The sequence below is a fragment of the Torulaspora globosa genome, chromosome 4 (assembly GCF_014133895.1).
Source record: "Torulaspora globosa chromosome 4, complete sequence".
NCBI lineage: Eukaryota > Fungi > Ascomycota > Saccharomycetes > Saccharomycetales > Saccharomycetaceae > Torulaspora > Torulaspora globosa.
The window spans coordinates 642468-669334 of record NC_050730.1 but is presented as its reverse complement, the minus strand read 5'-3'; the positions used below and the strand labels follow the sequence as shown (position 1 = coordinate 669334).

General features: G+C 44.2%; 12 protein-coding genes and 2 non-coding genes across 14 annotated transcripts; 7 read left to right on the top strand and 7 right to left on the bottom strand.

The window, feature by feature from the left end:
• Nucleotides 1-27: 27 nt before the first annotated feature.
• Nucleotides 28-2766, top strand: HSP104 (chaperone ATPase HSP104; the record flags this gene model as incomplete). Its single annotated transcript, XM_037283631.1, has 1 exon — nt 28-2766. One exon carries the CDS (start codon nt 28-30, stop codon nt 2764-2766), a length of 2739 nt encoding a protein of 912 aa, XP_037139527.1.
• Nucleotides 2767-3728: 962 nt separating this feature from the next.
• Nucleotides 3729-5729, top strand: RIM4 (Rim4p; the record flags this gene model as incomplete). The annotated part of the gene is made up of 1 exon (XM_037283630.1): nt 3729-5729. One exon carries the CDS (start codon nt 3729-3731, stop codon nt 5727-5729), a length of 2001 nt encoding a protein of 666 aa, XP_037139526.1.
• Nucleotides 5730-5873: 144 nt separating this feature from the next.
• Nucleotides 5874-8663, bottom strand: NPR3 (Npr3p; the record flags this gene model as incomplete). The annotated part of the gene is made up of 1 exon (XM_037283629.1): nt 5874-8663. The coding sequence occupies one exon, from the start codon at nt 8661-8663 to the stop codon at nt 5874-5876; it is 2790 nt and encodes a 929-aa protein (XP_037139525.1).
• Nucleotides 8664-8799: 136 nt separating this feature from the next.
• On the top strand, nt 8800-8871 carry HG536_0Dtrna2H. Its single transcript has one exon. It is a non-coding gene; the product is annotated as a tRNA-His (tRNA).
• A 341-nt stretch (nt 8872-9212) lies between these two features.
• HG536_0Dtrna2P lies at nt 9213-9322 on the top strand. The gene is made up of 2 exons: nt 9213-9249; nt 9286-9322. It is a non-coding gene; the product is annotated as a tRNA-Pro (tRNA).
• A 209-nt stretch (nt 9323-9531) lies between these two features.
• SSA2 (Hsp70 family chaperone SSA2) lies at nt 9532-11451 on the bottom strand (the record flags this gene model as incomplete). Its single annotated transcript, XM_037283628.1, has 1 exon — nt 9532-11451. One exon carries the CDS (start codon nt 11449-11451, stop codon nt 9532-9534), a length of 1920 nt encoding a protein of 639 aa, XP_037139524.1.
• An 875-nt stretch (nt 11452-12326) lies between these two features.
• Nucleotides 12327-13163, bottom strand: POM33 (nucleoporin POM33; the record flags this gene model as incomplete). Its single annotated transcript, XM_037283627.1, has 1 exon — nt 12327-13163. The coding sequence occupies one exon, from the start codon at nt 13161-13163 to the stop codon at nt 12327-12329; it is 837 nt and encodes a 278-aa protein (XP_037139523.1).
• A 264-nt stretch (nt 13164-13427) lies between these two features.
• On the bottom strand, nt 13428-14516 carry HIF1 (Hif1p; the record flags this gene model as incomplete). The annotated part of the gene is made up of 1 exon (XM_037283626.1): nt 13428-14516. The coding sequence occupies one exon, from the start codon at nt 14514-14516 to the stop codon at nt 13428-13430; it is 1089 nt and encodes a 362-aa protein (XP_037139522.1).
• Nucleotides 14517-14981: 465 nt separating this feature from the next.
• On the top strand, nt 14982-16526 carry CDC3 (septin CDC3; the record flags this gene model as incomplete). The annotated part of the gene is made up of 1 exon (XM_037283625.1): nt 14982-16526. The coding sequence occupies one exon, from the start codon at nt 14982-14984 to the stop codon at nt 16524-16526; it is 1545 nt and encodes a 514-aa protein (XP_037139521.1).
• Nucleotides 16527-16839: 313 nt separating this feature from the next.
• Nucleotides 16840-20475, top strand: HG536_0D03680 (uncharacterized protein; the record flags this gene model as incomplete). The annotated part of the gene is made up of 1 exon (XM_037283624.1): nt 16840-20475. The coding sequence occupies one exon, from the start codon at nt 16840-16842 to the stop codon at nt 20473-20475; it is 3636 nt and encodes a 1211-aa protein (XP_037139520.1).
• A 107-nt stretch (nt 20476-20582) lies between these two features.
• On the bottom strand, nt 20583-21308 carry MRPL15 (mitochondrial 54S ribosomal protein mL57; the record flags this gene model as incomplete). The annotated part of the gene is made up of 1 exon (XM_037283623.1): nt 20583-21308. One exon carries the CDS (start codon nt 21306-21308, stop codon nt 20583-20585), a length of 726 nt encoding a protein of 241 aa, XP_037139519.1.
• An 817-nt stretch (nt 21309-22125) lies between these two features.
• Nucleotides 22126-23403, top strand: ATG39 (Atg39p; the record flags this gene model as incomplete). The annotated part of the gene is made up of 1 exon (XM_037283622.1): nt 22126-23403. The coding sequence occupies one exon, from the start codon at nt 22126-22128 to the stop codon at nt 23401-23403; it is 1278 nt and encodes a 425-aa protein (XP_037139518.1).
• A 332-nt stretch (nt 23404-23735) lies between these two features.
• On the bottom strand, nt 23736-25904 carry KNS1 (serine/threonine protein kinase KNS1; the record flags this gene model as incomplete). Its single annotated transcript, XM_037283621.1, has 1 exon — nt 23736-25904. The coding sequence occupies one exon, from the start codon at nt 25902-25904 to the stop codon at nt 23736-23738; it is 2169 nt and encodes a 722-aa protein (XP_037139517.1).
• A 693-nt stretch (nt 25905-26597) lies between these two features.
• On the bottom strand, nt 26598-26858 carry COX19 (Cox19p; the record flags this gene model as incomplete). Its single annotated transcript, XM_037283620.1, has 1 exon — nt 26598-26858. One exon carries the CDS (start codon nt 26856-26858, stop codon nt 26598-26600), a length of 261 nt encoding a protein of 86 aa, XP_037139516.1.
• Between the last annotated feature and the right edge of the window lie 9 nt (nt 26859-26867).

Below are 26867 nucleotides of genomic sequence, written 5' to 3'. Positions count from 1 at the left end.
GAATGGTTAACCACTGAGAAAACAACAATGAACGACGAAACTCAATTCACTGAGAAATCATTGACGATTCTTACGTTGGCTCGTAAGCTAGCGTTAGATCATCAACATGCGCAATTGCAACCAATTCATTTGCTAGCTGCATTTGTCGAACCATCCCCAGACGGCAGTGTGGGATATCTGCAGAACTTGGTGGAAAAAGGACGCTACGATTATGAGACATTCAAGAGAACTGTGAACAGAAATCTGGTCAGGATACCCCAGCAGCATCCAGCTCCATCGGAGATTACGCCAAGTTATAATCTCGGGCAGGTGCTGCAAGAAGCTGCAAAGATTGAAAAACAACAAAAGGACAGTTTTATAGCGCAAGATCATCTGTTATTTGCGCTGTTCACTGACGCCTCGATCCAGAAAGTGTTCAAGGAGGCTCAGGTAGACATCGAGGCTATCAAACAGCAGGCGCTGGAGTTGAGAGGTAACCAACGAATTGATTCCCGTGGAGCCGATACGAACACTGCACTAGAGTACCTTTCGAAGTATGCTATAGACATGACTGAGCAGGCAAGGCTGGGTAAGCTAGATCCCGTTATCGGAAGAGAGGAAGAGATTAGAAGTACTATCAGAGTGTTGGCTAGGAGGATCAAATCGAACCCTTGTTTGATTGGTGAGCCAGGTATCGGTAAGACTGCTATTATCGAAGGAGTTGCACAGAGGATTATTGACGATGATGTGCCAACTATCTTACAGGGCGCGAAGCTGTTCAGTTTGGATTTGGCGGCTTTAACCGCTGGCGCAAAATACAAGGGTGATTTCGAAGAAAGATTAAAGGGTGTGTTGAAGGAAATTGAGGACTCTAAGACGCTTATTGTCTTGTTTATTGACGAAATCCACATGTTGATGGGTAATGGAAAGGACGATGCCGCCAACATCTTGAAGCCTGCCTTGTCTAGAGGCCAGCTGAAGGTGATTGGCGCTACGACTAACAACGAATACAGATCTATCGTGGAGAAAGACGGCGCGTTCGAGAGAAGATTCCAGAAAATTGATGTGCAAGAGCCTACGATCAGACAAACTGTTGCCATTTTAAGAGGACTCCAACCAAAATACGAGATTCACCATGGTGTGAGAATCTTGGATAGCGCTTTGGTGACTGCTGCGCAATTGGCCAAGAGATATTTGCCTTACAGAAGGTTGCCCGATTCGGCAATCGATTTGGTCGACATCTCTTGTGCCGGTGTTGCTGTGGCGAGGGACTCCAAACCAGAAGAGTTGGATTCCAAGGAGCGTGAATTGCAACTTATCCAGGTTGAAATTCAAGCACTGGAGAGAGACAAGGACTCAGACTCCACTACAAAGGACAGATTGCAACAGGCCAAGCAAAAGGAGGCTTCCTTACAGGAAGAATTGGTGCCCTTGAGACAGCGCTATGAAGAGGAGAAGCACGGCCATGAAGAATTAACTCAGGCTAAAAAAAGACTGGACGAATTAGAGAATAAGGCTGCTGATGCAGAGCGTAGGTACGATAATGCAACTGCAGCAGATCTGAGGTACTTTGCCATCCCCGACATTAAGAAAAGAATCGCTGAACTGGAACAGCAAGTGGCCGAGGAAGAAAAACGTGCCGGTGCCAACTCGATGATTCAAAACGTGGTCGACTCAGAGACTGTTGCAGAAACCGCAGCAAGATTGACTGGCATCCCAGTGAAGAAATTGACAGAATCTGAAAATGAGAAACTCATTCACATGGAGCGCGAACTGTCGTCACAGGTGGTTGGCCAAATGGAGGCTATCAAAGCGGTCTCCAATGCCGTCAGATTGGCTCGTTCCGGCTTGGCAAACCCCAGACAGCCAGCATCCTTCCTATTCTTGGGTCTATCCGGCTCGGGTAAGACCGAACTAGCCAAGAAGGTGGCCGGATTTCTATTCAACGATGAGGACATGATGATCAGAGTCGACTGCTCGGAACTAAGCGAGAAGCACTCCGTCTCCAAATTACTCGGTACCACTGCCGGCTACGTTGGGTACGACGAAGGTGGTTTCCTAACAAACCAGCTACAATATAAGCCCTACTCGGTGTTGCTATTCGATGAAGTGGAAAAGGCCCACCCAGACGTTTTGACCGTCATGTTGCAAATGCTAGACGACGGTAGGATCACGTCGGGGCAAGGCAAGACCATCGACTGTTCCAACTGTATCGTGATCATGACCTCCAACCTGGGCGCTTCGTTCATCAGCGCCCAGCCGGGCTCCAAGATCCAGGAAGCCACCAAGGGGCTAGTCATGGGGGTCGTCAGACAGCACTTCAGACCGGAGTTCCTGAACAGAATCTCCAGTATCGTAGTCTTCAACAAGCTCTCGAGAAAAGCAATCCACAAGATCGTCGATATCCGGCTAGACGAAATCCAGAAACGTTTCGAACAAAATGACAAACACTACGAGCTGGATGTATCTCCCGAGGCCAAGGAGTTCTTGGCCAAATACGGCTACTCCGACGATATGGGAGCAAGACCTTTGAACAGATTAATCCAGAACGAGATCCTAAACAAAATGGCCGTTCGCATCCTCAGAGGCGAGATCAAGGACAAGGAGACGGTCAGAGTCGTCTACAAACCGGGCAAAGAGCGCGGCTCCGGTATCACCGAGAACGAAGAAGAAGGTTTAGAGGTTCTGCCCAACAGGGAAATTCCGGATGGTGGCATAGATGCCATGGGAGATCAAGACATGGACGTCGACTACAGCGACGGTGACAATAACCTCGAATTAGACTAAGAGCCAATAGTCGTCCAATAAAATGCAAGATGTATGCCGTGTTTAGGTAATTAATACTGTTAATAAACAATAACGATGATAATGCTGACCGAGCAAGTAAGCTAGGAGTACTCGAGAGGTGAGCGCATACATTCTTTTGTCCGACCCTGAAACATATTCCTGTGGCGTACATGTGGATATCTGGACCTCAAAGCGGGGCTCCCCTTATTTACACGTGTTTTCTCCGACAAAAAAAATGCACGCACCATGGACACGCCCGAGGCGCATCTGAAAGGCGCATAGTAAATCGCTGCAGTATCCGTTGGCGCGATTAATGAGCACCCTATTAGTGCGTTGCCCCAACGGTGGCTGCGTGGTTATTGTGTCGCGCGGCGCCTTGGCGCGGGGAATTGCTGCGCAACGCGCATTGTGGGGCGACATCTTTGTTCAGAACATGTTTGATATGAATAACCACGCTTTTCTGCATGATGCAGCGCACGCTCGGAGTGGCGCCCCCTCAGAAAGTGCCATACAGGAGTGATGGCTGGGCTTGTAAACAAATGCGATAAGAGGCCCTGTCTCTTGTTCCACGTTGAAACTGACCGGCGTTAGGTGTTTACATGCGCTTCGCGGTTTTGAGTGGCTCGAGTGGTTCACCTATTCAGTTCAATATGTTGGTAGGGGTAATCTTTTTTGCCGCCTATCGTTTTTGTGTAACCTTCCTTGAATCGATCGGAGCGTAGGAAAAAACTATAAAAAGGTTGAATATTTCCTGATTCAATCTTTGTGGTTTTGATCCTGTGTTCTTGTAGTGGGTTTTTTATCAGTTATTGTTGAGTAGTTATTTCCCTCCATTGTCTGATCTATCTATTGTGTTGGCTTTTGTTCCTTTTTCTGCATTCTATTGTATACATATAGTGGCATAATACTTTACAAGCAACAATACCCTTATTTTAACCCTAGCTTTTATTGATAAAGTGGATATGATGGCCTCCATGACTGCTCGTGAAGCGTCGTTGGAAAATGCAAACTCGAATCATGGTACCATTGGAGTTGAGATGCTGGGGGATGATCCGAAATCAGGTGCTGTGATCAGTGAACACATTGATCGTTTCTTACCGATGGAAGTGTCATCGACTGAATCGGAGGACGGTGAAGGTGATTTATTGGACGACATTGAAGACGATGATGGCGGCGATCAAGCTAAGGAAGCTCCTTCGGAGAATGAACCACAAGAGGAACAGGGGGAGGGCTTTGAAGGCACCAAGAATTTCCGTGGTCGTCCTTCTTCGTGTGTTTTTGTAGCTAGTCTTGCCGCCTCGCTGTCCGATGACGAACTTTGTCTCTCTGTCACTAACAGTTTTAAACAATATGGAGAATTGGCCAGAGTGAAAGTGTTACGTGACCATGCTAATAGACCATATGCATTTGTTCAATACAAGAATGATAAAGATGCGAAGAGGGCGTTGAAAATGGCACAAGGTTCTATTCTGAATGGTAGAACTTTACGTTGTGAATCTGCAAGAGTGAACCGTACGCTATTTATTACTCATCATGATCAGTTGTCATTCAATAGAATCGCAGAACTCTGTGAGAAATTTGGTGAATTGGAACAATTGGTACCAAATAAGGAACATCATCAGTTTAAAAAATACAACTATCCAACTTCTACCGGTAATTCATGGTTTGTCCAGTTTGCTTATAGAGACGATGCCATTAGGGCTTTTGCCAACTTAAGGGGTGAACCCGAATGGGATGTTGAATGGGTACAAAATATAGAAGTCCCCAAACATTTCAATCTACTATTCAAAAGAAAATCGATAGATGACGTATACCATAAAAGTCAGGATATCAATGATGACGATAATGAAGTTGATGATGAAGATGATGAAGATTACAATTTGAATGATGAAGATGGTTTTGTTGAAGATCAAAGGTCTGATTCGGAGATTGATTCACAAAATTTTGAAACCATCGACAAGAAATCGATCTTTATCGGTCAGTTGGATCCTGCTGTAACAAAAGAAAAACTGAATGATAGATTCTCTAATCATGGTGAGATTGTCGATATCAATCTAATCAATAAATCCACAAACATTTTTGCCTTTATACAATTTGAAACTGAAGAAGCTGCTGCTGCTGCTTTGGAAAGGGAGAATCATGCTATTTTCTTGGGTAAAACGATGCATGTTCAATACAAGATTATTGGTGGTCATCACGGTAAGAGACATGGCAGAAGAAATAATGGTTATCATGATAAACATGGTACGAATTTCACCGGTCCTCAAATCAATTTGGCTCCTCCACCTATTAATATGTACCGAAGAAGATCATATGAACCTGAACCCATATTACCATTTATTACCCCAGCGATGCCATCTCATTCCGATTTCGAAATTAATCCATATAATCCATATATGAGGAATGCGCTTAGACGTACTTCTTTGCCAAATGGTTGGTCGTCGGCAAGAAGTTATAGTTTAAAATCGGAAAGTGATAATACCTTTTGCGCTGATGGTGCTACTGATGCAACTTCAGATGTTTCAGCATCAGCTGGTAAAACAAACTCGGCAACTACTTACAATAACTCATCTGCTGGCAGTATTGGGCAAAGTAATTTAGGCGAGAATAAAAATTATGCGAACAAGGGTAAGAAGAAATTTATGAAACGTGGCGGTTTCAATGAACCACCAAAACCATATTATTTTCAACCATACTACTATCATCCGATGCATTACCCAATAGGGCCTATGGGTCCATCACATCCCGCACCTGGTCCCGGAGGTAATCAACCTTATATGATGGTGTACCCAATGCCACCACCACCAGCTTCTGGCGTAGATGGCCACATGATGGGCCCTGGTATGCCAATGTGTCAACCAGATCCAAGGATGCACGGATCTCCATCCGTAAATCAGACCCACTTTGGTCAAGTAGAATCAAATGATTTCCCCGCGGCTAAACCATACAATTTGGATTATTGAAGCGGAAACCTTCAAGTTTTACGTCTTTTTTATTATTCATGGTAGTACACCCTTATTATCTATCTTAGAGTCTAGATGACTATATTCACTCGTTTAAGCATAATTATAATTATTTCACTAAAGGAGACTTCTTACCTTAGCTTTTCACCAATGATGAAACTCTACGCAATAGCGGGGAAGGGCATTCAATATCCTTTTCAGCTCATGCCTTGTAATTTCTTCTCTAATGAGGACCAATTCCATAGGTGTCTTACCATTGAAGTATTTTAAGACCTTATTGAATAAAAACTGAATATCGGTGGGTTGATCTTGAATGCATTTGAAGATCCACCTTTTTTCAATTGCCGTCGCCCTCTCAGGTTCCAAAATTATAGTGTAATCTTTTTCCATGTTATGATCGTCGAACGCATAGTTATCCACGTCATCCTCGGAATGGTACAGTTGAGATTGTGGTATCATCTGACTAACAAAATCTGTTTCCTTGGAGAAATTGTCCATCTTGTTGTTGTCACGATTTAGATTATCCTTTCTGACTCTCGGTGCTTCCTTCTCTAAGTCCTCTTCGACCGCCATCTTGATTTGTTTATCAACTCGGATACAAACGAATGTCAGTAATTGGGTCACATACCCAAACCTCATCAACCATGTTAATGCTCCCAAATAGATGGGTTTATGTTCCTTAGACGGTATTATGCTACCAAAAGGCTTTGGTTTCTTTGTCGACAGCAGGTTGAGAAATGAAACCAAAGAGGGCAAGGAGGGGAATCTTTTTTTGAACTTCTCTTGATTCTGATAAATGAGCGGTCTTCTTAAAGCAGAAATCTCGTCAATGTCATGGTAGTCCTCCTGTGGATGACTTCCGATTGGGGCCAAGGGCGAAACGATGTATGTATTCTTAGAGCTGATCGGGATTATCACTCTAGCGTGTCTTCGATAAAGCAGATGCAATGCACAGGATCTCAGCATACTTGTATGAAAAGAGTTTTGAGATCCCGAAAATGTAGACGATTCGGTCGAGCTGCCTAACAGCTGGTTAAACAAATCTTGATAAGACCTCAAAGCCACTGTTGGCTGTAGTCTTTTGATCAAATGTATTAAGACCATGTTCCCAATATCATCATCTGACGATAAAGATTCGAGCTCTCTAATTATGCTACTAGGTTCGTCTAATAGCAACAAAGCATAATTTAACAGATCGTCATCATAGTCATCATCATATTTGTCCCTTATCATTGATGAATCACGAATATTATCCCTTGTCGGGGATGATCCAAGAAATCGGGCATTGAGTATGGAGGTCAGGTAAGAACCCTTCAATACCGGATGAAGCTTGAAATTAGGCAAATGACGGAACTCATTCTGAATCGGTATCTGCAGTGAAATTACCTTATCATCGTCGATTTCAAGGCAGGCTATTTCGTTTCTTTGCAGTTTGTCAACGCAAGTTATTAGAGCCCTTGCCAGCGACGACTTCGCAAAGAGCCTTTGATACAGGTATTTTGCTCTTCGGCCGGAATCATTTTTGTTTTGATACGCTTTTGATGACTTGAGTACTTTTTCTTTCTCTTTCAAGATCAGGTTGCATTGTTTAGAGACGTAAGCTGACTTCGCTTGTGAGTAACGCAATAAAATCGATAACCGAGTCACGACATAATGGAACATATCATCTACCCTTTTGTTGTATTCAACCAGAGAAGGATTCATTACAAAGCACACGTGGAACATGTCCATACTGTTTCGAAGATCATCGGGTTTCGCAATATCTGACGTCTCCGACCGGCGGATATTATCTGAGAACACATTTGTTTCTGCCATAGAGGACGAATTCTCCATATAGGAGCTATCATTGTCGTTCAGGCCGCTACCCCTAGTGACGCTGCCGCCTTTCGTTCCCGAGCTAGAGGATCTCTTCGATCGGCCAAAATGCTTCTTGCGCCTTGATCTTCTCCATTGCCCATTGGCATCTACGTGAACAGGTAAACCTAGAAAACATAGGTCGTCGACCGTAAATTCGAATCTTGCGTTACACATTTCTCTCTCAGGCGAGCAGAATTCAGCAACAAATTCAGGATCGAAACCAAACACCTTGGTCAGATCCTGAAAATTCTCTTCTGTAAAATGCGTCTCGTCGAAGTTCAGAGTACCTTTAGCAATCATTCTTTCTATCTCTTCTTCAGTGTTGGAAATTTCTTCCTCCTCTTTGGGACCTTCATCTCCTTGGACCGACGATACTGCGGAGGCGCGGGAGGGTCGTCTGTTTTGATTATCAGTGCTGATGATATCCAAGAGTTTGCTTGCACTTATCTGGGAACTCTTAGCTCTGAGAAGTTTTGACGAATGTGAAAATTCCGAACTAAAACTATTGTTGGCGTGAGAGAGCATGATCATGCTTGGTCGCGCAACATTGGTGTCATCTTTCAGATCTCCGTATCCGAAATCGTTGAGTTCTTTTTCGGCTTCCTCATAGGAATGTGATTCAGACGAAGATGAGCTTGAACAGTCGGCATAATCTGTTGAGAGCTCACTATCGCTCAATCCAGATGATGATGATCCCACATCGGAATCCATCTCAGGTTTTTTTGATTCATCCCTTTTGGCCCAATCTGAACTTCCTTTACTTCGGAAGTTGCCAGAATTACTGTCCACCTTGGGACTGCCGGTAGCTTCATCACCTTGGGGTCGATATTCGCTAGACCTTGCAGAATGTGAGGTTAAAGGACCGCTTATACTGGAATTCCTGCCAAAATCAACACTACTACGGTCATACTTGACTTCTTTATCCAAAGATGAAGGGTCTCTCTTATTCTGGCGTTCCCTACTCTTCAAATGACCAACGACAGAAGGAGGATAATGGAAAACTACCTGCGGACCAGAATGAGTAAATATTGTCAGATGAATACCAACCAGGCAAGAATTTGGTAGAAATTCACTCATTGATGTAGTCGCAAAAGTTGATCAGCCTTCTCATACTACTCGATCCTAGGAAAAATTGTATTAAATTTTTTTGTTGGTGAAATTTTCTTTCCTCCTACTTGGTTGGTTTTTTCCCCTAACAAACCCTAACTTGTGAGCCATCCTAGTATAGTGGTTAGTACACATCGTTGTGGCCGATGAAACCCAGGTTCGATTCCAGGGGATGGCATTTTTTTTAATAGAAGTTTCAAGTTTCACCTGAAGATGTTTCAATCTTCACTTTTTACACTTTATTTATGTTTAGGTGTAGAGAGAAAGCTTTGCAGGACCGCGATTGTTACTGAGACCCTGAAGTACATGAGATCCATAAACAGAAGAAACAAAGACTTTATTGACTACAGTCTATCCACCTGATATGGAATCTGACTTTCGTTACAATAACGATTTTAATTGGCAAGCACTGTCTCATCCTTCCAATGCCAAACTTAACAGCGAATTGCAGTTATGGATTGCATGATTCTCGATACCTTCTTAGTTATGTCTTAAGTGAAATTCAACAACAAAATATTAGGGCGTGTGGTCTAGTGGTATGATTCTCGCTTTGGGCGAATCTTCGGAACACCGGGGATGAAAACATACAAGCATGCGAGAGGCCCTGGGTTCAATTCCCAGCTCGCCCCATTTTTTTCCTTACCCCTGTGACCTGAATCTTTACTAGCAAGACATTGGTGCATTATATTCAGTCTTCCAAGAATGAATTAGCTGCTACCCTCTTAGATCTGTCGAAGCATGAATCTCATTCAACACAATTTGTTAGTTATAATATTATACATATGATCATTAGAAAGGCTAAAAAATGAATTATCAAAATCTTGTTTCATCGATCAATTCAATCAACTTCTTCGACAGTTGGGCCCTCAGCTTCTGGAGCTGGAGGAGCACCACCTGGGAAACCACCTGGGGCAGCGCCACCTGGAGCACCACCAGCTTGGTACAATTTGGTCATGATTGGGTTAGCGATTTCTTGCAATTCCTTCAATTTGTCATCGAATTCTTCTTTGGTGGCAGTGGTGTTGCTGTCCAACCATGCAATTGTCTCTTCGGCTTTCTTGGAGACAGTTTCCTTGTCGGCTTCTTCCAACTTGTCACCAGCCTCAGAGACAGAGCTCTTCAAAGAGTAAGCAATGGATTCCAATTGATTCTTAGAAGCAATTCTGGCAGATTCCTTTTCATCTTCTTCCTTGAACTTTTCGGCTTCAGCAACCATTCTTTCGATATCCTCCTTGGATAGTCTACCCTTGTCGTTGGTGATGGTGATCTTGTTAGACTTACCAGTACCCTTTTCAACAGCAGAGACGTTCAAGATACCGTTAGAGTCTATATCGAAAGTGACTTCGATTTGTGGGACACCTCTTGGAGCTGGTGGAATACCACTCAACTCGAACTTACCCAACAAGTTGTTGTCCTTGGTCTTAGCTCTTTCACCTTCGAAGACTTGAATCAAGACACCTGGCTGGTTATCAGCGTAAGTAGAGAAAGTCTCGGACTTCTTGGTTGGAATGGTAGAGTTTCTTGGAATCAACTTAGTCATGACACCACCAGCGGTCTCAATACCTAGAGATAGAGGGGCAACATCCAACAACAACAAATCTTGGGTCTTGGAAGATTGGTCACCGGTCAAAATAGCAGCTTGAACAGCGGCACCATAGGCAACAGCTTCATCTGGGTTGATAGATCTGTTTGGTTCCTTACCGTTGAAGAAGTCAGTAACCAATTTTTGAACCTTTGGAATTCTGGTGGAACCACCAACCAAGACAATTTCATGAACTTGAGACTTGTCCAACTTGGAGTCTCTCAAGACCTTTTCAACAGGGTCCAAGGTAGATCTGAACAAGTCAGCGCACAATTCTTCGAATCTAGCTCTGGTGATGGAAGTGTAGAAGTCGATACCTTCGAACAAGGAGTCGATTTCAACAGAAGTTTGAGCGGAAGAGGACAAGGTTCTCTTTGCTCTTTCACAAGCAGTTCTCAATCTTCTCAAAGCTCTTTGGTTAGTGGTCAAGTCTTTCTTGTTCTTTCTCTTGAATTCGTTGGCCAAGTGGGTGACCAATCTGTTGTCGAAATCTTCACCACCCAAGTGAGTGTCACCTGCAGTAGCCTTGACTTCGAAAATACCATCTTCGATGGTCAAAAGAGAAACATCAAAAGTACCACCACCAAGATCGAAAATCAAGACGTTTTCTTCACCGCCCTTCTTGTCTAAACCGTAGGCAATAGCAGCGGCAGTTGGTTCGTTAATGATACGAAGAACGTTCAAACCAGCGATAGTACCAGCATCCTTAGTAGCTTGTCTTTGAGAGTCGTTGAAGTAAGCTGGGACAGTGACGACAGCATCATTGACCTTAGCACCAAGGTAGGACTCAGCGGTTTCCTTCATCTTACCCAAGACCATAGAAGATATTTGTTCTGGAGTGAAGTCCTTGGTTTCACCCTTGTATTCAACTTGGATTTGTGGCTTACCGTCAACATCAATGATCTTGAATGGGAAGTGCTTCATGTCACCTTGAACTTCAGGGTCGCTGAAGTTTCTACCGATCAAACGCTTAGCGTCGAAGACGGTGTTGCTTGGGTTCATAGCAGCCTGGTTCTTGGCAGCATCACCAATCAATCTTTCAGTGTCAGTGAAGGCAACGAAAGAAGGGGTGGTTCTGTTACCTTGATCGTTGGCAATAATTTCCACACGATCGTTGGAGAAGTGAGCAACACATGAGTAAGTAGTACCCAAATCGATACCGACAGCCTTAGACATTTTCTTCTCTATCAATTAATCTGTATAAAAGACTTCAAAGTGCAGTTAGAAGAAAATACAATTGAGATTTGAAAAACAACAATTGAATCTAATTCTCTTGAATATCTTGATTATTTTTCAATGAGGCACAGACAAAATGCTTGAAGCTCAATCACAAACGATTGCAACACCATCCTTTTATACAATTTATCAACCACCTTGTCATTTACTCGACTATACTCGACGCCCACCGACGGAAGATTCTAGAAGTTCTCAGATTTTCAAGATTTCTGTCCCACTATGCAGATCGCCGCCTGCGGCCAGCTGCCAGATTTTTCCTTCAAAAGCTTCGACCGAATTCGACTCGACACACCACCACGCCCACGGGAGATGCGCAGACTAAACGTGGCACGTGACCCACACAACTTCGTCGCTTAAATATCTCCCCCATGTCAGCAACGAGGAGCAACTGCCGAGATTGGCCCTCGGAATTTTTGTCCACCCTTGCCACATCCTAAACGGTTTCTTCTCGGATTTGATAAACTCATATGACTATCCCGCCAAGCTGTCTTTCACCGTGAGAATCAGACTCTGTATATCTTCAAGTAAGTTGCGATCGCAGCATCTTTCTCCGTTGCAAAGGAAGCACTCATTAACTCATCCATCCAAAAGCCTCATCTTGTCCGAAAACATCTAGTTTTGACACTTCAGGCAGAGTACGGAGCGTTCAACCTCTTGCTTAGGCGTATTTATATACATTTCGCCCAGTGTTGAGGCTCAGAGTCCCTTTAACTTTCCCCTACCTTTAATCTCGGCGGCTAAAGCTTGTCACGTGTGCGTGCTTCGTATAGTCAACTACAGAATTATATAACTATGGTTCCACTGCGGTTCAGAATTCAGTTAGCCTTCTGGGAATGCTCTTTAGAACCAGCGGACGCAGCCGCAGGCTGTGGTTTCGACAGACGGAACTGAGAGACCTGAATTAGCAAAGACTTGACCTTACCGTAACCGCGCTTCAAAACGGGTGGGATTGAGGGATGGCTCACAGCTCCATCGAACCTGACTCTCCATTGCGCAAAAGTAGCCTGCATGTACTTGGAGTTCTCAAATCTAATCTTAATGAAAAGTGTGTAGGCCACTAGGATGATCCAGGATCTTGGGTACCATAGCAACGCCCTTAAGGCCAAGAACAGAAATAAGTTCAGTTCCATGCTGCCAACCCAGTACATACATCTTTCATTGAAGTTACGCACAAAGTTGGCAATGAGACTGACGACCTTGCTGTTCTCTGCAGTGAGACCAAAAACTTCTGGGAGCAGGATGCTCTTGCAATAGATCAAGACATGGAATAGGGAGAAGAAAGCATACGGAACCAGGGCCAGCGTAAACTTAGGCGTAATGAACCACATTAAAGCCAATAGAAAATACAGCACATCGCCGTTCTGGAGCAACGCCTGAGGGGTCAGACCCTTTTGCTCCGAAGTGGCTTTAGATTTGGAAGCATAATGCTGGTAAGTGATGATACCAAAGGATTCGATGACTCCGAGCCAGGCAATTCTGTAAACTGCTTGATTCGCTGAGATGAAGCAGAAGATGCTAGCTACCAGAGTAGTGACATGGCCTGCGAACCACGCGAATTGCAGGGTTCTGGACAAACGGAGGAACTTTTTGAAAGCTGATGAATCCTTGACAGCAGATTGAGCAGATGTTTCAGTTCTCTTCTTCTCTGACATGGTTATCGATGAGACTCTTCTCTATTGTAAATCCCTTGCAAAGCGTTGATCAGGATAGCTTTTATTTTTTTTTCCTTACAAGCCGTACTGTCCTTTTTAAAGTAGCGAGAACCCGAAAAATAGGCCTTTGCTTAAAGCAAATTATCTCTGGTTTATACATGCTATGTGGCATTGAACTGGAATTGCAGCAAGTAGGGTTGACTCCCTTGCCCTAGGTGAGCCCTTTTTATAGTTTCTTTGTGCTGTGGCCATAGTTCTGGGTTCCTATAACGGCTTTTTTCTATTTTTCTTCACCATCTTGGATAGGTCGTTTACCTCGCCCCGTTTGGTGGCTTCAAGCGCCTGCTTCAAGATAGCCTGCATCATGGAGTTCTTGTCGAGCCCAGCCTCTTGTGGATTTGCTTTGAGAGCCTTTAAATCCTCATTGATTTTTTGCAGGCGCAATTCATCCTCTTCGATATGAATCGTTTCTCCACTTCTGATTCTTGCCTTGAGAAGCCGTTTTATCTTGATCAGATGCTCCTTATGCTGTTCAGGCGTTATATCGCTCGCGGGATCCATCCACTTCAATGCTTCGGCTAGCTTCATGTAGATGGTTAAAATTTGATCGTTTGATTCCTGGGATGACGCATTTTGGCACATACTTATTGCTTCGTCGTAATCCCTGACAGCCTGTGCAAAATCTTCCAGTTCCTGATCAATATCGCCCAGCAGGTCGTAAACTTCGACAAGTTTCATCTGGAAATCCTCTGGCATTTCTTCTGATGGTTTAGCGGACTCCATATACATGATTCGAGCCCGATACAGCAGCTCCAATGCATTTTCAAAGAGGTCACCTTGCAGGTAGTTCTCAAAGCCGTCTGCTGGCGATAGGTCATCGTCAGAACGCTCCTCGTCTGCTTCATCACTGCCTTCCGGGATCGAACCCTCTCTTACATCTTCCTCACCTGGTTCGTCCCTTGGCTCCACATCATCTAGTTCTTCCTCTTCCTCATGGTCAAACTGATACAAGCGAGAGTTCAAGGGACCTACAGCTGGTCGATTGCGATCACTGCTTGATGACTCTTCGCTATCGCTCATGTCCTCATCATCTTCCTCTTCATCGTCTTCTCCCTGTCCCAGTTGCCCATCACCTTGCTGACCCCCAAAAATATCGTTTCGCTTAAGTCCGGTCTGATACAAACATCTAGCTAGCAGCACATACGGCTCCGGCTTCTGCGACTCCAGATCAAGCACTTTAGTATAGCACTTCACTGCTTTCTCCAAGTCTCCGTTGGCCGTGTACTTGGCGCCTTCGATCAGCAGGTCTTTGACCTCTCGACACATCTCAGCTGCGGCTTCGGAACCACTCATTGCCCACACAAGCCGTATACCACCTTTTCGACTTGCCTTCAGGAGATGCGATGTACTTCTAAGTGATAATACTCATATCCGTGGTTTCAATATGAAGACGCGTCGTTGTTCGTACAGAGCGATATCTCACTCTAAAACTTCCAATCACTGTATATGGACTCCTACTCCGCCACACAATGCCGGCCATCGAATCAGCAGCTTATTGTAGGTAAGTAATTAGTTTAATCTGGTATTTTGAGTCTATTTGCAATGGATTGCTCAATCTGATGTACTGAAAATAACGAGTGTTTGTTTCGCGCCCTGTTACCCGTCAAAGGCCGGGAATTTTTCATCTAACCGATCCAAAATACGCCAAAAATGGGTATAAGATCCAGATCTAATAAACACCATAGGTGTTCGTTAGCGGAAGCTTGAGGCTATATTACCATTACGGAGGTCCATCAGGTCAGGAAAAACTAATTTAGCATGTCTACCACTCAGGAGGGTCCCTTTTCTGTCAAGAGAGAGGACTCTGATATCGGTAACGCGGGCAGCGAGATCTCTCAAAATGAACAATCCACAAGCGTAGATGTCAACCCCAAAGCTGAGAGCTCCTCGATAGTCAATGGCCGTTCCACAGATGAACCGGTGGGTACTTCCGGTGCTAGGGAAGGTCTAAATGGGGAGAATGAACAGTCGGGTCAGGTACTGCCTGAACAGCCGGATCTCAAGATTATTCGTCGCCAGATCTCGGGCTTTGTCGGGTTTGCCAACCTACCTAAGCAATGGCATAGGAAGTCTATCCGTCGGGGATTCAATTTTAACCTACTTTGTGTGAGTCAGAGGGGCTTGGGTAAATCAACTTTAATCAACACATTGTTCAATAGGAATATCGAGGCTTCAAGCGAGATAGCTTCCAGTGAAAGAAGTGATGATGTCAATGGGAAGATGGACGGCTTGAAGCTCGAAGATAGCCAGGATGAGGAGACAGAAACCAACGGGGAGGAGGATGTCACTTCCTCTGTTAAGATCAAGTCTTACACTACCACGATAGAGGAGAACGGAGTCAGTTTGAAACTGTGTGTGGTAGACACCCCTGGCTTTGGAGATGCCATTGACAACACTGGATCATGGAAACCGATTGTCGATGAGATCAATTACCGGTTTGACCAGTATTTGGATGCTGAAAATAAGATCAACAGGTCTCTAGAAAATGATAACAGAATCCATGCTTGTTTGTATTTTATTGAACCTACTGCACATTATTTGAAACCGCTGGACGTGGAATTCTGTAAGAGAGTTCACGAGAAATGTAATCTGATCCCAATTATTGCCAAATCGGACATACTGACAGAGGAGGAAATCGCTGTTTTCAAGCAAAGGATCAGGAAACAGCTGGATGAGGCCAACGTCAAATTCTTTCAACCCCCAACCTATGCCATGGACGATGCAGATACCGTGAGAGCCTCCAGCGCCTTGTTCGAAAAGATTCCTTACGCCGTGGTAGGATCAAACAGTTCAGTTACCGATAAAGAGGGCAAAACATTCAGAGGCCGTTCATACCCATGGGGTATCATCGATGTGGACAACGCAAAACACTGCGATTTCGTGTATTTACGCGACCTGTTGATAAGTCAGTACCTGGAAGAATTGCGTGAAAGAACAAACAATGTCCTTTACGAAAATTACAGATCTGAAAAATTAATAAGGTTGGGCATCAAGCAGGACAATTCCGTTTTCAAGGAATTTGATCCGGAGTCAAAGCAAAAAGAGGAAAAACAGCTACACGAAGCTAAATTAGCCAAGTTGGAAGCTGAGATGAAGAGCGTGTTCCACCAAAAGGTTTCGGAAAAGGAGAAAAAGCTGCAGAAATCTGAGGCTGAACTGTTCGCGAGACATAAAGAAATGAAGGAAAAGTTAAGCAAGCAACTAAGAGCCCTAGAAGAGAAAAAGCATCAATTAGAAGTCTCCATATCTAATCAACCAGCGCAATCTCCTGCTCAAACAAAGAAGAAGGGATTTTTACGTTGATTCCCGAATTAATCTGCGAGTCGGTTTTACAATTATTATACATAGTGTGAGAATATCTTCAAGTTGACCAAACCAATCCTTCAGCTTCGCAGCTTCAAAGGTCTTGAATCTTTTCGTTTAACGTGATATGAATGAGCCACGTCCTTACGCGTCGACATTCAAATGGATGAGTACATCGCTTCAAGATTCCTCATCGATTGCAGATGCAAGATTTATGGGCCGCCATTCACTTTGGATATACAATTGGGTTGAGTTCAAGTGACAAGATATCATATTCTTCTGCTCTCCGGTGCGGTTTTTGTAGAAATTCCCAATGAGCGGTTCATCTGATGCCACCATACACCATAAAGACATCTTCCATTATCATTTGGCTCTTCGAAACTTTTTTCAGGTCTCAGAAATCAAGCATGATCGTTCCAACTCGCCAAGAGCTCAGAAAGCCAGGGCAAAGCTTTTAAAACTTTCCGCGTCTCAATTTTATGAGCTTAGTACCGATGTTTATGATGAATTACAGAGGCGGCTTGACACTGATCAAGGACGAGCAGAATACTTGCTGCCAAAAGCTGGCTTCCATATCAAGCGAAACCAAGCTAGACAGAAATTGGCCAACCTGTCGCAGACAAGGTTCAATGATCTTGTGGATGATATTCTATTCGAAATAAAACGAAGAGGGTATGATGTGAATCCAAAAGCGGCGGAAGAGTCCAATAATGTAAGATACGAACACGAACCAAATGCATATGATAGAAGTTTCATGGATAATGCCAGTCTCTCCAACGGAAACACGATAAATACATCAGATGGCTCAATGATCCAGGCTCCGGCTACTGCCACCATCCAAGCATCGCAGGTGATCCCTAAGAAGGCGTCAATCGATTGGTCATCAGAAGAAGAAGATGATAAAAAACCAGACGACGAGCCATCAGACGAAACTGCTGAAGGTAAAGAACCTATTCCGAATGAGAGAAATTCTACGACGGGCGAAAAGATTGGTTCCGATAGTAGTCTTCTAAGTCATCCCAATCCTTCCACTCCAGTCTTGAAATCCTTTACCGACAATTACCATTATTCTGATTTGCATGAAACCCCTGCTAATACAAGACCTCAAGATGACATCAATAGCGAGATTACCGACATGGTCCACACAAGCGGCGCTGCCGCTCGCACGGAGAATGAAGCTTCCGGAGATCCTTCAAAGGCTTTACAGGAGCAAACTGATGCCCTGACAGAGGCTAATCAGCGCCTCACGGCGGAGCTGGCTCAAAAGGAGGCTGAGATTGTGAAACTTGAGGAGGAAAATAAAGAGCTTAAATCAACTCCAGCGGGCAGCAGAAGTATTGCAAATATCTCTAGTAGCACTAACCTTCAAAAGGAGCTAGCTTGCTTAAGCTCTCAGGTCAGCTCATTGTCCATCGAAAACGAAAAGCTCAAGCAGCGAATCTCAGAATTGGAGCTCAAGGCAAAACGTACTGATATAAACAAGGCTACCGATCAAGGAAGAAATATAGAGGGCTTTCAAAACAAATATTCGTTAGATCCTCAATCAATCTCAAAGTATATTAGCGAAGATGGTTCGGTTCCCTTTGAACTGATCAAAGAGATTTATGACCAAATTAACCTACTTTTCGTCAGAATCCAATCAGAGAGAGATGATGATGGGAAATATTTATTTGAAGTTTTGGCTCACGTATCAGACGCGATTCATCAAATGTTAATTCTGGTTGATGTCCCACAGTTTAAGGATGAAGTTATTCTTTTGAAAGCCTCTTTCTCTCATGCAGTGACTGCAGTGAGATATCACGCCGTTTACCATTCTATGCTGCCGAAAATTACGGTTCAGGCTGCCATTTCCGAGTTGGCATTCGCCATCTGTAACTTAGTTGACTCGAGTAAAATCAAGCTAGATGAGCCGGATGATGAAGTTGCCAGATCAGAACTGTCCAAGGAAGCTGGCTTGAACGTCAGCACCGCGGCTCCCCATACCCCGATAGAGCCTGCATTCGGCCCTCGGCTCTCGCAACAAGTTCTGAATAAACCTACCAACGTTTTGACGGCGTGCGAGGATACCATTGATGAAATGTCTCCTGTAAAACCATTGAAGATAACACAAAAGGCGAATATGAGCCCCGACACTAAACTAAAGCCTTCAAGTTCGCGAAAACTCTCCGGGAGTTTGTTGTTTTCCTCTATGATTGAGACAAAATCACCATTGTCCTCCCGTTCGAGTAAAGCTTATGTCAGACAACCGCAAGTCCTAGCAGATGGGACAGGCGAGGAAGACCCCAAAAAAACTGTACGTCTCGATTCCAATACTAAACACAGCGACTACTCTGCCGAGAGGGAAGCCCAAGTGCATCAGATTGCACAGCCACTAACTCCGACTAAGTCGGTTAATAATGCCAATGTCAAAGTTGTTGACGGTACACCATCTTTGCCTACCCCGGTAACTAATGTCAATAGTTCTGCTGAGAAGAGGGAGAATGAAAAGGAACTGCTCATTCGGGACGCAGGCGGCAAGATAGACGAAGCTAGGGTTATTACAGCCGAACCTTCCGGGACGACAGAAAGCAAAGTCGATAGTCTAAACAAAAGCTTCGCAGATAAGCTGAAGAATTTCGCTAGTAGTAGCGGAATTGGTTTGAGGGTAGAGAAGCAGCTCGAAGATAAGGATGGGCAGGTGCATGAAGAAGCCAATGTGCAAGAAATGACGCCTAGAGGTAAAGTCATTTCCGGGAATCAGATCTCAGACGTCCAAGAAGATGCTCAAGACCGTCAGTTGGCGCAAATTTCCAAAAAAATAGACCGTTCACCGTTAAGACCACCGGAGAGCAACCCCACGCCATCCAAACTTACAGAAAAATTCAAAAAGACGTTTGACGACATGACTGACAATGATATCGAGGATGACAGCAAAAGCGACTTCAATGACAGTTCGAACTTCAGCGATGATGGCTCAACTTATATGGCCTTGAGGCAGTCGTTACGGCAAAGCGACTTTAACAAAGAGGGAGCTCATACAATCAAAAAGGCAACAGTTTATTCACCAAGGGCGCAACGAAATAACCAATTTACCGACAGCGAAACAAGATTTGGTAGCGACACTGATCTATCCGATATTCATACTGACAGTTCTCAGGAAAAGCATGAATTGAATGCTAAACAAACGCTTTCTGAGGGAATCTTACAGAAAAAATCTGAAAACAAGGAATCGAATTCTTCGAACATGCCTATCAGCAACAACTTTGATTTGAATAATGTGCAGTATCATTCGTCTACTGAGCCTTCATTCAGTACGGAACTCAAGGCTAATGCCATTAAGGAGAAAGATTTAGACGAGTCATCGGACTATCAGTTTATTCCACTCAGGAAGGAAAATATTGAAAATAAAGCAGCAAACCCGGCAGAGATCGTCAATGAACAGCTTGGTGCGCAGGAAGAGGCCGAAGATGAAGTCGATTTCGATTTTGATGCTTTTGATATTGAGAATCCCGATAACACGCTCTCTGAACTTTTGCTGTACCTTGAGCATCAAACTGTTCAGGTCATTTCAACCATTCAATCTCTTCTAAGCTCGATCAAGCAACCCCAAGCAACAAAGGGCGATTTGAGAAAGGAATCTGACGCCATTAACGAGGTCATTAGACAGATGGTTGACGCCACAAGCATATCCATGAATCAGAGCCGTAACGCTAGCCTAAAAGAACATGGCTCATGGGTAGTGAGAAGCTTAGAAGACTGTTCTTTAAGAATGATCACCCTATGTGAACTTAACGTTGAAAGGACGGTTACTGATATCAAGAAGGATGCCGATTTTGCAGATAAACATTTCAAGCAGCGTTTGGCAGGCATCGCATTCGATGTCGCCAAATGCACGAAAGAATTGGTGAAGACAGTTGAGGAGGCAAGTTTAAAAGAGGAAATAGCTTTCCTGAACTCAAGGCTTAATTAAATAGTCCCTACCTAGGGCCATATTGTACTATATTAAGTTTGATGTATCGTAACATGACTCGAATTATGCGCTGGTGACTATATACAGGTGCTGTAATTACATAAAGCTTAAGGTTGTGAACCTAGTTCTTTCACTTGTTCATTTGCAATGTGTACCAGCGAAGACTCCGATTCTCCATCCAGCAGAACTTTGTTGACGAATTGTCTTGCTTTGGTTGGTCCATTAGTGGCTAAGATCGCGCCAATAAAAGCATTCAAAACAGTTGAATAAATTGCAGTCTCACCATTGTGATGCGAGTCTTTCAACGGATCTTTCATCTTCCAAAATATCAACGCATCCAGTTTTTTCTGTTTTATGAAGCGGGCAGCCACTGGCTTTGAGATCAACAGCTTTGACAGCTGCGTGCCCAAGTTCGTGAAATTAAGACCATTGATAGACTGCTGAATTTTGCCTTGCGCTACTGGCGAAAGTAACTGCGGCTGCCTCAGAGAGTGTATCGCAGCCTGATACTTCAAAAACTGAACACCCAACAGACATAGCTTCTCGTTGTACGGTTTTGAACCGTGTGCAAAAGATTTGTGGGTCAGACATTGCAAAATGACTTCCTTGGGCAGTTCAATGTCGCATTCTTTGAGTTTCAGGCTCTGTACAATCCTGTCATGAATTTCTGCCTGATTCAGCGAGTCGTACGATAATCCGTTGGGATTCTTCAAGTAACTTTCCGGATCTCTCTTAAGACCACGTACCCGACTCCCGGAATGCAGGTAAGTGATAAATCGGGCAAACTGTCGACGAGACTGAACTGCAGAAGTCTTTGACAAGGGCGAAATCATCTATCAAGCCGGCAAATGGGCGAAAACAAATCGTCTGAAAACAGCTACCGCTACAGTAACAATTTCGAAAGATAACCACGGCCGAAATGCAACCACTGGAGCCTTAGAATTGCACTAATAGTGCAGATTGGGCGTACTAACTGAAACTTTTTTCACTTCACGCCAAGACTTTATTCAAAGCTTCGCCGTCCAAAATGATCCCACAAATCGCTAATCCAGCTAAGCATATATAAAGAAGAGAGTCGAGGAGAATTGAGCAGCTACTTCTGGAATCCTTCGCCGGCTCCAAGCAATTGTTTACATCCAATATCTTCCATTTTTCCCGGACGTTTCTGACAAGTGGTGCTCGAGGCCCGTGAGAAATGTCTCCAAGCCCGATGCGTCCGCGATTGTCCGCCGATCTGACGGGATGTGGTCGCTCGAGGCCTACCAATGGGCCCTGAAACCATTGAGCTATGGAACCTTTAACTGGCGGACTCGGTATGCTGGAGACATTTCTTGTGGATGAATCATTGGATACGGAACTTTTCCGGGGACCCCGGTATATAAGGATGCGATTAAGACGACTTATCAGAGATGCTTTGTGTTCCTAAGCGTACATAGGGGGACGCTATTTCCGCGATAAGATATCCAGTGAGTTCAAGACTGGTCCGATTGCAAGGCTACTGGTTTGTCGGTACAAAAGTGTTTCAAGGAATACATTTAATACATTTTGTGGAAGGGTCCTCGAAGGTAGAGTTTAAGGAGTCTCGATAGTTTTTTGAGCGCGAACCAAGTGGCATCGCAACCATTGCAATCAGTCGATTTCAAGTTGGAGATGTCGAAGACAGACGACGGCTGGAACGTTGTCAAATTACCAGAGAAGGGCCAGCTGAGTTCAGGTGGCGCCGTATCGGACGACTATTATGTGGATGATGATGATATTCTATCCAATACGAGCAGTGATGACTATGCTGATGTAACAAACGCTTTCAATTTGGGTAAGAAAGAGATTGAGAATGTTAAGCCTATCTCCGATTCGTATGACACCCTTACGGGGTCTAAAAACAGTGGCACCGTGAAGTCGAGCAGCTTGGAAAAGTGTAAAAACCCAGATGACGATAGGAGAACCACAATAATGGATAAAATTTTATCACGGTTCGATAACATGAGGAAGCCGGAATTAAAGGCATGGCATGTAGCCATCTTATCGTCTCTTGTTACCGTTTTCATTATAGTGGGCACTCAAAGATACTTTGAACTATTCGATGGGATTCTTCAACAGAAGGCTGGCGTCTCGGTCACGGATAACTCTAGTGATAAGGATCTAATGTACTCAAACATAAACTTCTTGAATCGCGACGAATCTGTTTCGCCAACGTGGAGACCAACGGGAAAATATTATGTGGATTTTGACAACCATATCGCTTACCCACTCCCACAGAAGGAAGATTGGCCTTGGCAAAAATTCAAGACGGACACAGTTATTCTGTGGTACACTGTAAGATCTAAATGCCGCTCATGGTTTAAGTCCAAGCCCGTGGCAGATTTCGGAAGAAAATGCTACACTTTTGTACACAAGCTCAAGACCGATACCCTGCGGATTCACAATAAGATTCTCTTGGCCCGAAGTTGGATTTCAGACCGACTGGGAGACACTTCGCAGGTCCTGAAGAGAAGGTTCAACGCCAATTTAATCAATCTACACCATAACTCGCTGGTGCTGAAAGATAGAATCACAGAGACTGCTCGGTCGTTGAGAGATGCATGGAACGATCAGCTAATGCCAAGATTGAACAAGTTCTCGAGAATGACTTTAAGAAATGCCAATAAAAGTATTAAACGCTGCAAGTATGCACTGTTGGAGGTTAAATCATGGGTTTCGCAAAAGTCTGTACCACATTTCGAAAGTTTCAGTAAGAAAGTGCGTGATGAGGTGCAGCGATTGCCAAAGAATTGCGATCGAAAGATTAGAATGCTATACTCCCATCTGCATAGAAGGGAGTCGAATCCAGTAGTGAAGCGTCTATCAGCTCACGTTAAAACGTGTCGGCACATGACTCGCAGAAAGTGCACGAATTGGCAGTTCTCAAAGATTAAAGTCTTAAATAATTGAAAATGGTTTTATTACGCTCTAGGTCCACATCAGTCGGTACCTGGCTAAGGAGTTTTGAGTTTTTGGTGATCTTTATTTTTCTTTCGCTATGTTTCAATTACAAGCGGAGTTTTGAGTAGCTATGCTATCTGTTTTGTATATAAAGGGTATCCATAATCTTTCGGAAAAATATCATTCATTATTAATAACACTCGAAGATATGTCAGAGTGTGATGACTAGGAGTTAGTCGACACAGGCATCGAATGTGACAACTACTCTAAAACAAAACAACAAATAAGCTTGACTCTCTCTACTCTTGTGCAGACAATAAAAAAAAAATATGAATATCACTTCAAAATTTCCCAAAGCAAGTAATTCCTTCGTCCAATATACCCAAACTAAACCATTCGTGATCTAGTGCCTCTTTTGCGGTGATCCTTTTGGTGGGATCAAACTCGAACATTTTGCGACAAAGATCAACAAACCAGTACCAAAATAAAAATGTTTCCTTGTTCAAATCACCAGCCACCATCCCATTATACTTCTTTTCATTTAAAGCCTTTGATCTTATCAAAGCCCAATTCTTCTCAGGCGTCAGATTCCAATTGATGCTCAACCATTCACCGTAGTCTGCCCTTATCTTTTTTGAAATATGAATATCTAATCTGTCACACGAGCTCATTACCCTTTTGATTGATTTCTCTTTTGTGATGTAATCTCCTTTTTTGTTCTTCTCCGGCCACTGCAGTGATAGCGCATTTTTATCGAAGTGCTTGAGAACTGTGGAACTCAGGTCTGAAGGAGAATTACCTAGTTTATGGGTGGCTTTGTAAAACATTTTCTCGACAATTTTTGGAGGGAACGGCTCACCATTGATACGCTGCATCATTGCCATATGCTCCAAGTTCTCATGAATAGGGTACAAGGACTCACCGGTCACCAGTTCTACCAGGACACAGGCTATTGACCATACGTCACATGGAAACGACCATCCCAACCCAAGTACTATTTCCGGAGCTCTATAATGACGGGTGGATATTACTGGTGGATGATACTCATTATGAAAAACAGCGCTTCCGAAATCAATGATTTTAATCTCCGGGTTCGTCAAAAACTTCCTCTTGCCACCGCTTGCTTCCTTACGTCTCGCGCTCATCGTGCGGACAATATCCAATGGCAAATTCTTCTCGACACAGGTTTCGTCACACAGTAGAACATTTTCTGGCTTTAAATCGGTATGAATGATCCCCAGATCATGCAAGAAACAAACTGATCTGATCAGTTGCTTAGCCATGGCTTGAACGTGCGATCCGGGAAACCTCGCAACGCCATTGGCACACATAAAGTCGTAAACAGATCTGCCCAGCAAATCTGTTACGATACAGATATGGTTCTTGTAATCGAAGCATTCTTGCAGAATGAGACATTGATACTGGCCATGTGGATCATTCTCCAAAATGGCTTGCAGAACCCTAAGCTCCGTTTTGGCAGCTTCTCTATACCTATCGATGGCTCTTATCACTTTAACCGCTACGTATTTCGGCTGTACCGACGCGGTCGAGTTCCAAGTATGAGTCTGGGCTTCTGCTTCGATTGTGGTGTCACCGGCAATATCATAGCACTTAAGGACTTTACCAAAAGTGCCTTGGCCCAGTAGTTGTTCAACCAGAAATCTATTACCACCAAACACATCACCCTGCTGATATACGTAGTGTCCATCCTTGTCGGTCTTAAAGTTACTCCTTTTCTTTGTTTTGGCCTTCTTACCAACCAATTTTGCAGTGAGCCTCGGTGCCGACAACCTTCTCAAAGATCTCTTGTGTGAAGTTGTATTACTTGCGGTTTGACCATAATTCAGTCCTGAGTCCATCATAGAGTCCGAATCAGATGACGCTGAAGAATTCGCTTTTGGAGACACCGATGAGCTGTAAAAAGGATCGTGGTCCATTGGTGAAGGACTTTGTATCACCCTCAAATTTACCTTGCGATTGCCATCTAAAGTCTTAGATGTGGAGCCTGTTAGATGCAGTAGCTCATCATTATTCTGGACCCTGGGCGCCTCCCGCATGGCCTGATAAAGCAACTTTGCATGGGGAAGTTGTGGTAAAGAGATTGTCCTTTGTTTCTTGAATTTTTTACTGGTCGTTGAAGTATAGTTTTTAGAGCCTAATATGGTTGGTGAGGCGAAATAGACCGGCTGTTCCTTGATAAAGATCAGATCATCATCTTCCTCATGACCTTCATCGTCCTCCTCCCCAATACGCTCTACTTTAGTATGATCTAAATCAACAATAGCATTTTCATTGTCGATAAATGGAGGCTCGTTGTGATTCACAACCGCAGCACCGCTATCATTCCCTTCTGCAAAATTCAACCCATCTCGAAGATTGTGTTGCAAGAACGAGCTCTGTCTCGCAAGCATCCCTTCTAATATGGATTCTGCACCGATACCGTCGCCTCCCACCATATTGTTTGTATTCGTCCTTGTACGCTTCCTCCTAGTCTGAGTACCCACCGACATCGGCTTCCTTGAAGACCCTCTTAACGTACGTATGCTATCTAACGAGGAGTTCGATGCAAACCTTTCTCAATAGGGACTCGAAGTGTATATATAAAACGTAGCCAACACACAGCTGCGTCAGCCTGCAAATTTCGCCTCTTATCTCCTTTCTTCACACCTCCAACCTGTCAGTACAAATAAGCACACCTTATTAACACCAGATCAATGGCCATCAGCACGACAATCAATAATTATCTTTTTAGCAACTGTCCAAGAATGTCTAGCCATTTGCGAACCGCACGCTTACTCTGGATCGTGCATGTGCCACTCACCGGTAGTAGTTCTCCATTCATTGCCAACGGCAGTTCTCCACCGCCAGTCTCACTGGCCCCCCCTACGTTCCGCCATCACTCCCATCAGTCCAATTTTCCTGCAGTCATCCGCCACCCTCCTGGCCCGTGGGATGTACAAAGTGAGCAACCACCGCCAATCCCGTCCCAAGACAGAAAAGACCCGGTTTGTCTCCCTAGCCCTCATCTCATGGGCTCCTACTTCTCCTAGGGCTCGCAGCAAAATCCAGCCCGGCGAGCGGTCTGGAACAAAGGAGGGCTCAACTCCTACGGGCTTCTCTCAGCCACAGAATCCTTATCGCCGCTCGAGAGGGTAACCGGAAAATCACATGACCTAGAACTATCGACGAACACATCTCGGCGGCTACTTTTCCTTGCTGTCTTCGGGCAGTCCCAAGTTCTTCCACTCGTCTCTATCCATCAGTTGATGGTCCATTCTGCATTTCAAATACTCTTTTGCCAGTAAGCGGCAGTTAGGGGCGTTTTCGCCCTTTACCAGCTTGATGCATTTAATGTACTCTTGCATCTGCTTCGTACAGTCGCCGTCATGGTCCAATGGGAAAGAACCACGTTCCGGAGGTGTTGGAGTAAGCGCTCTCAATGCATTTCCAGGGTTTCCGGACATTTTGCAAGG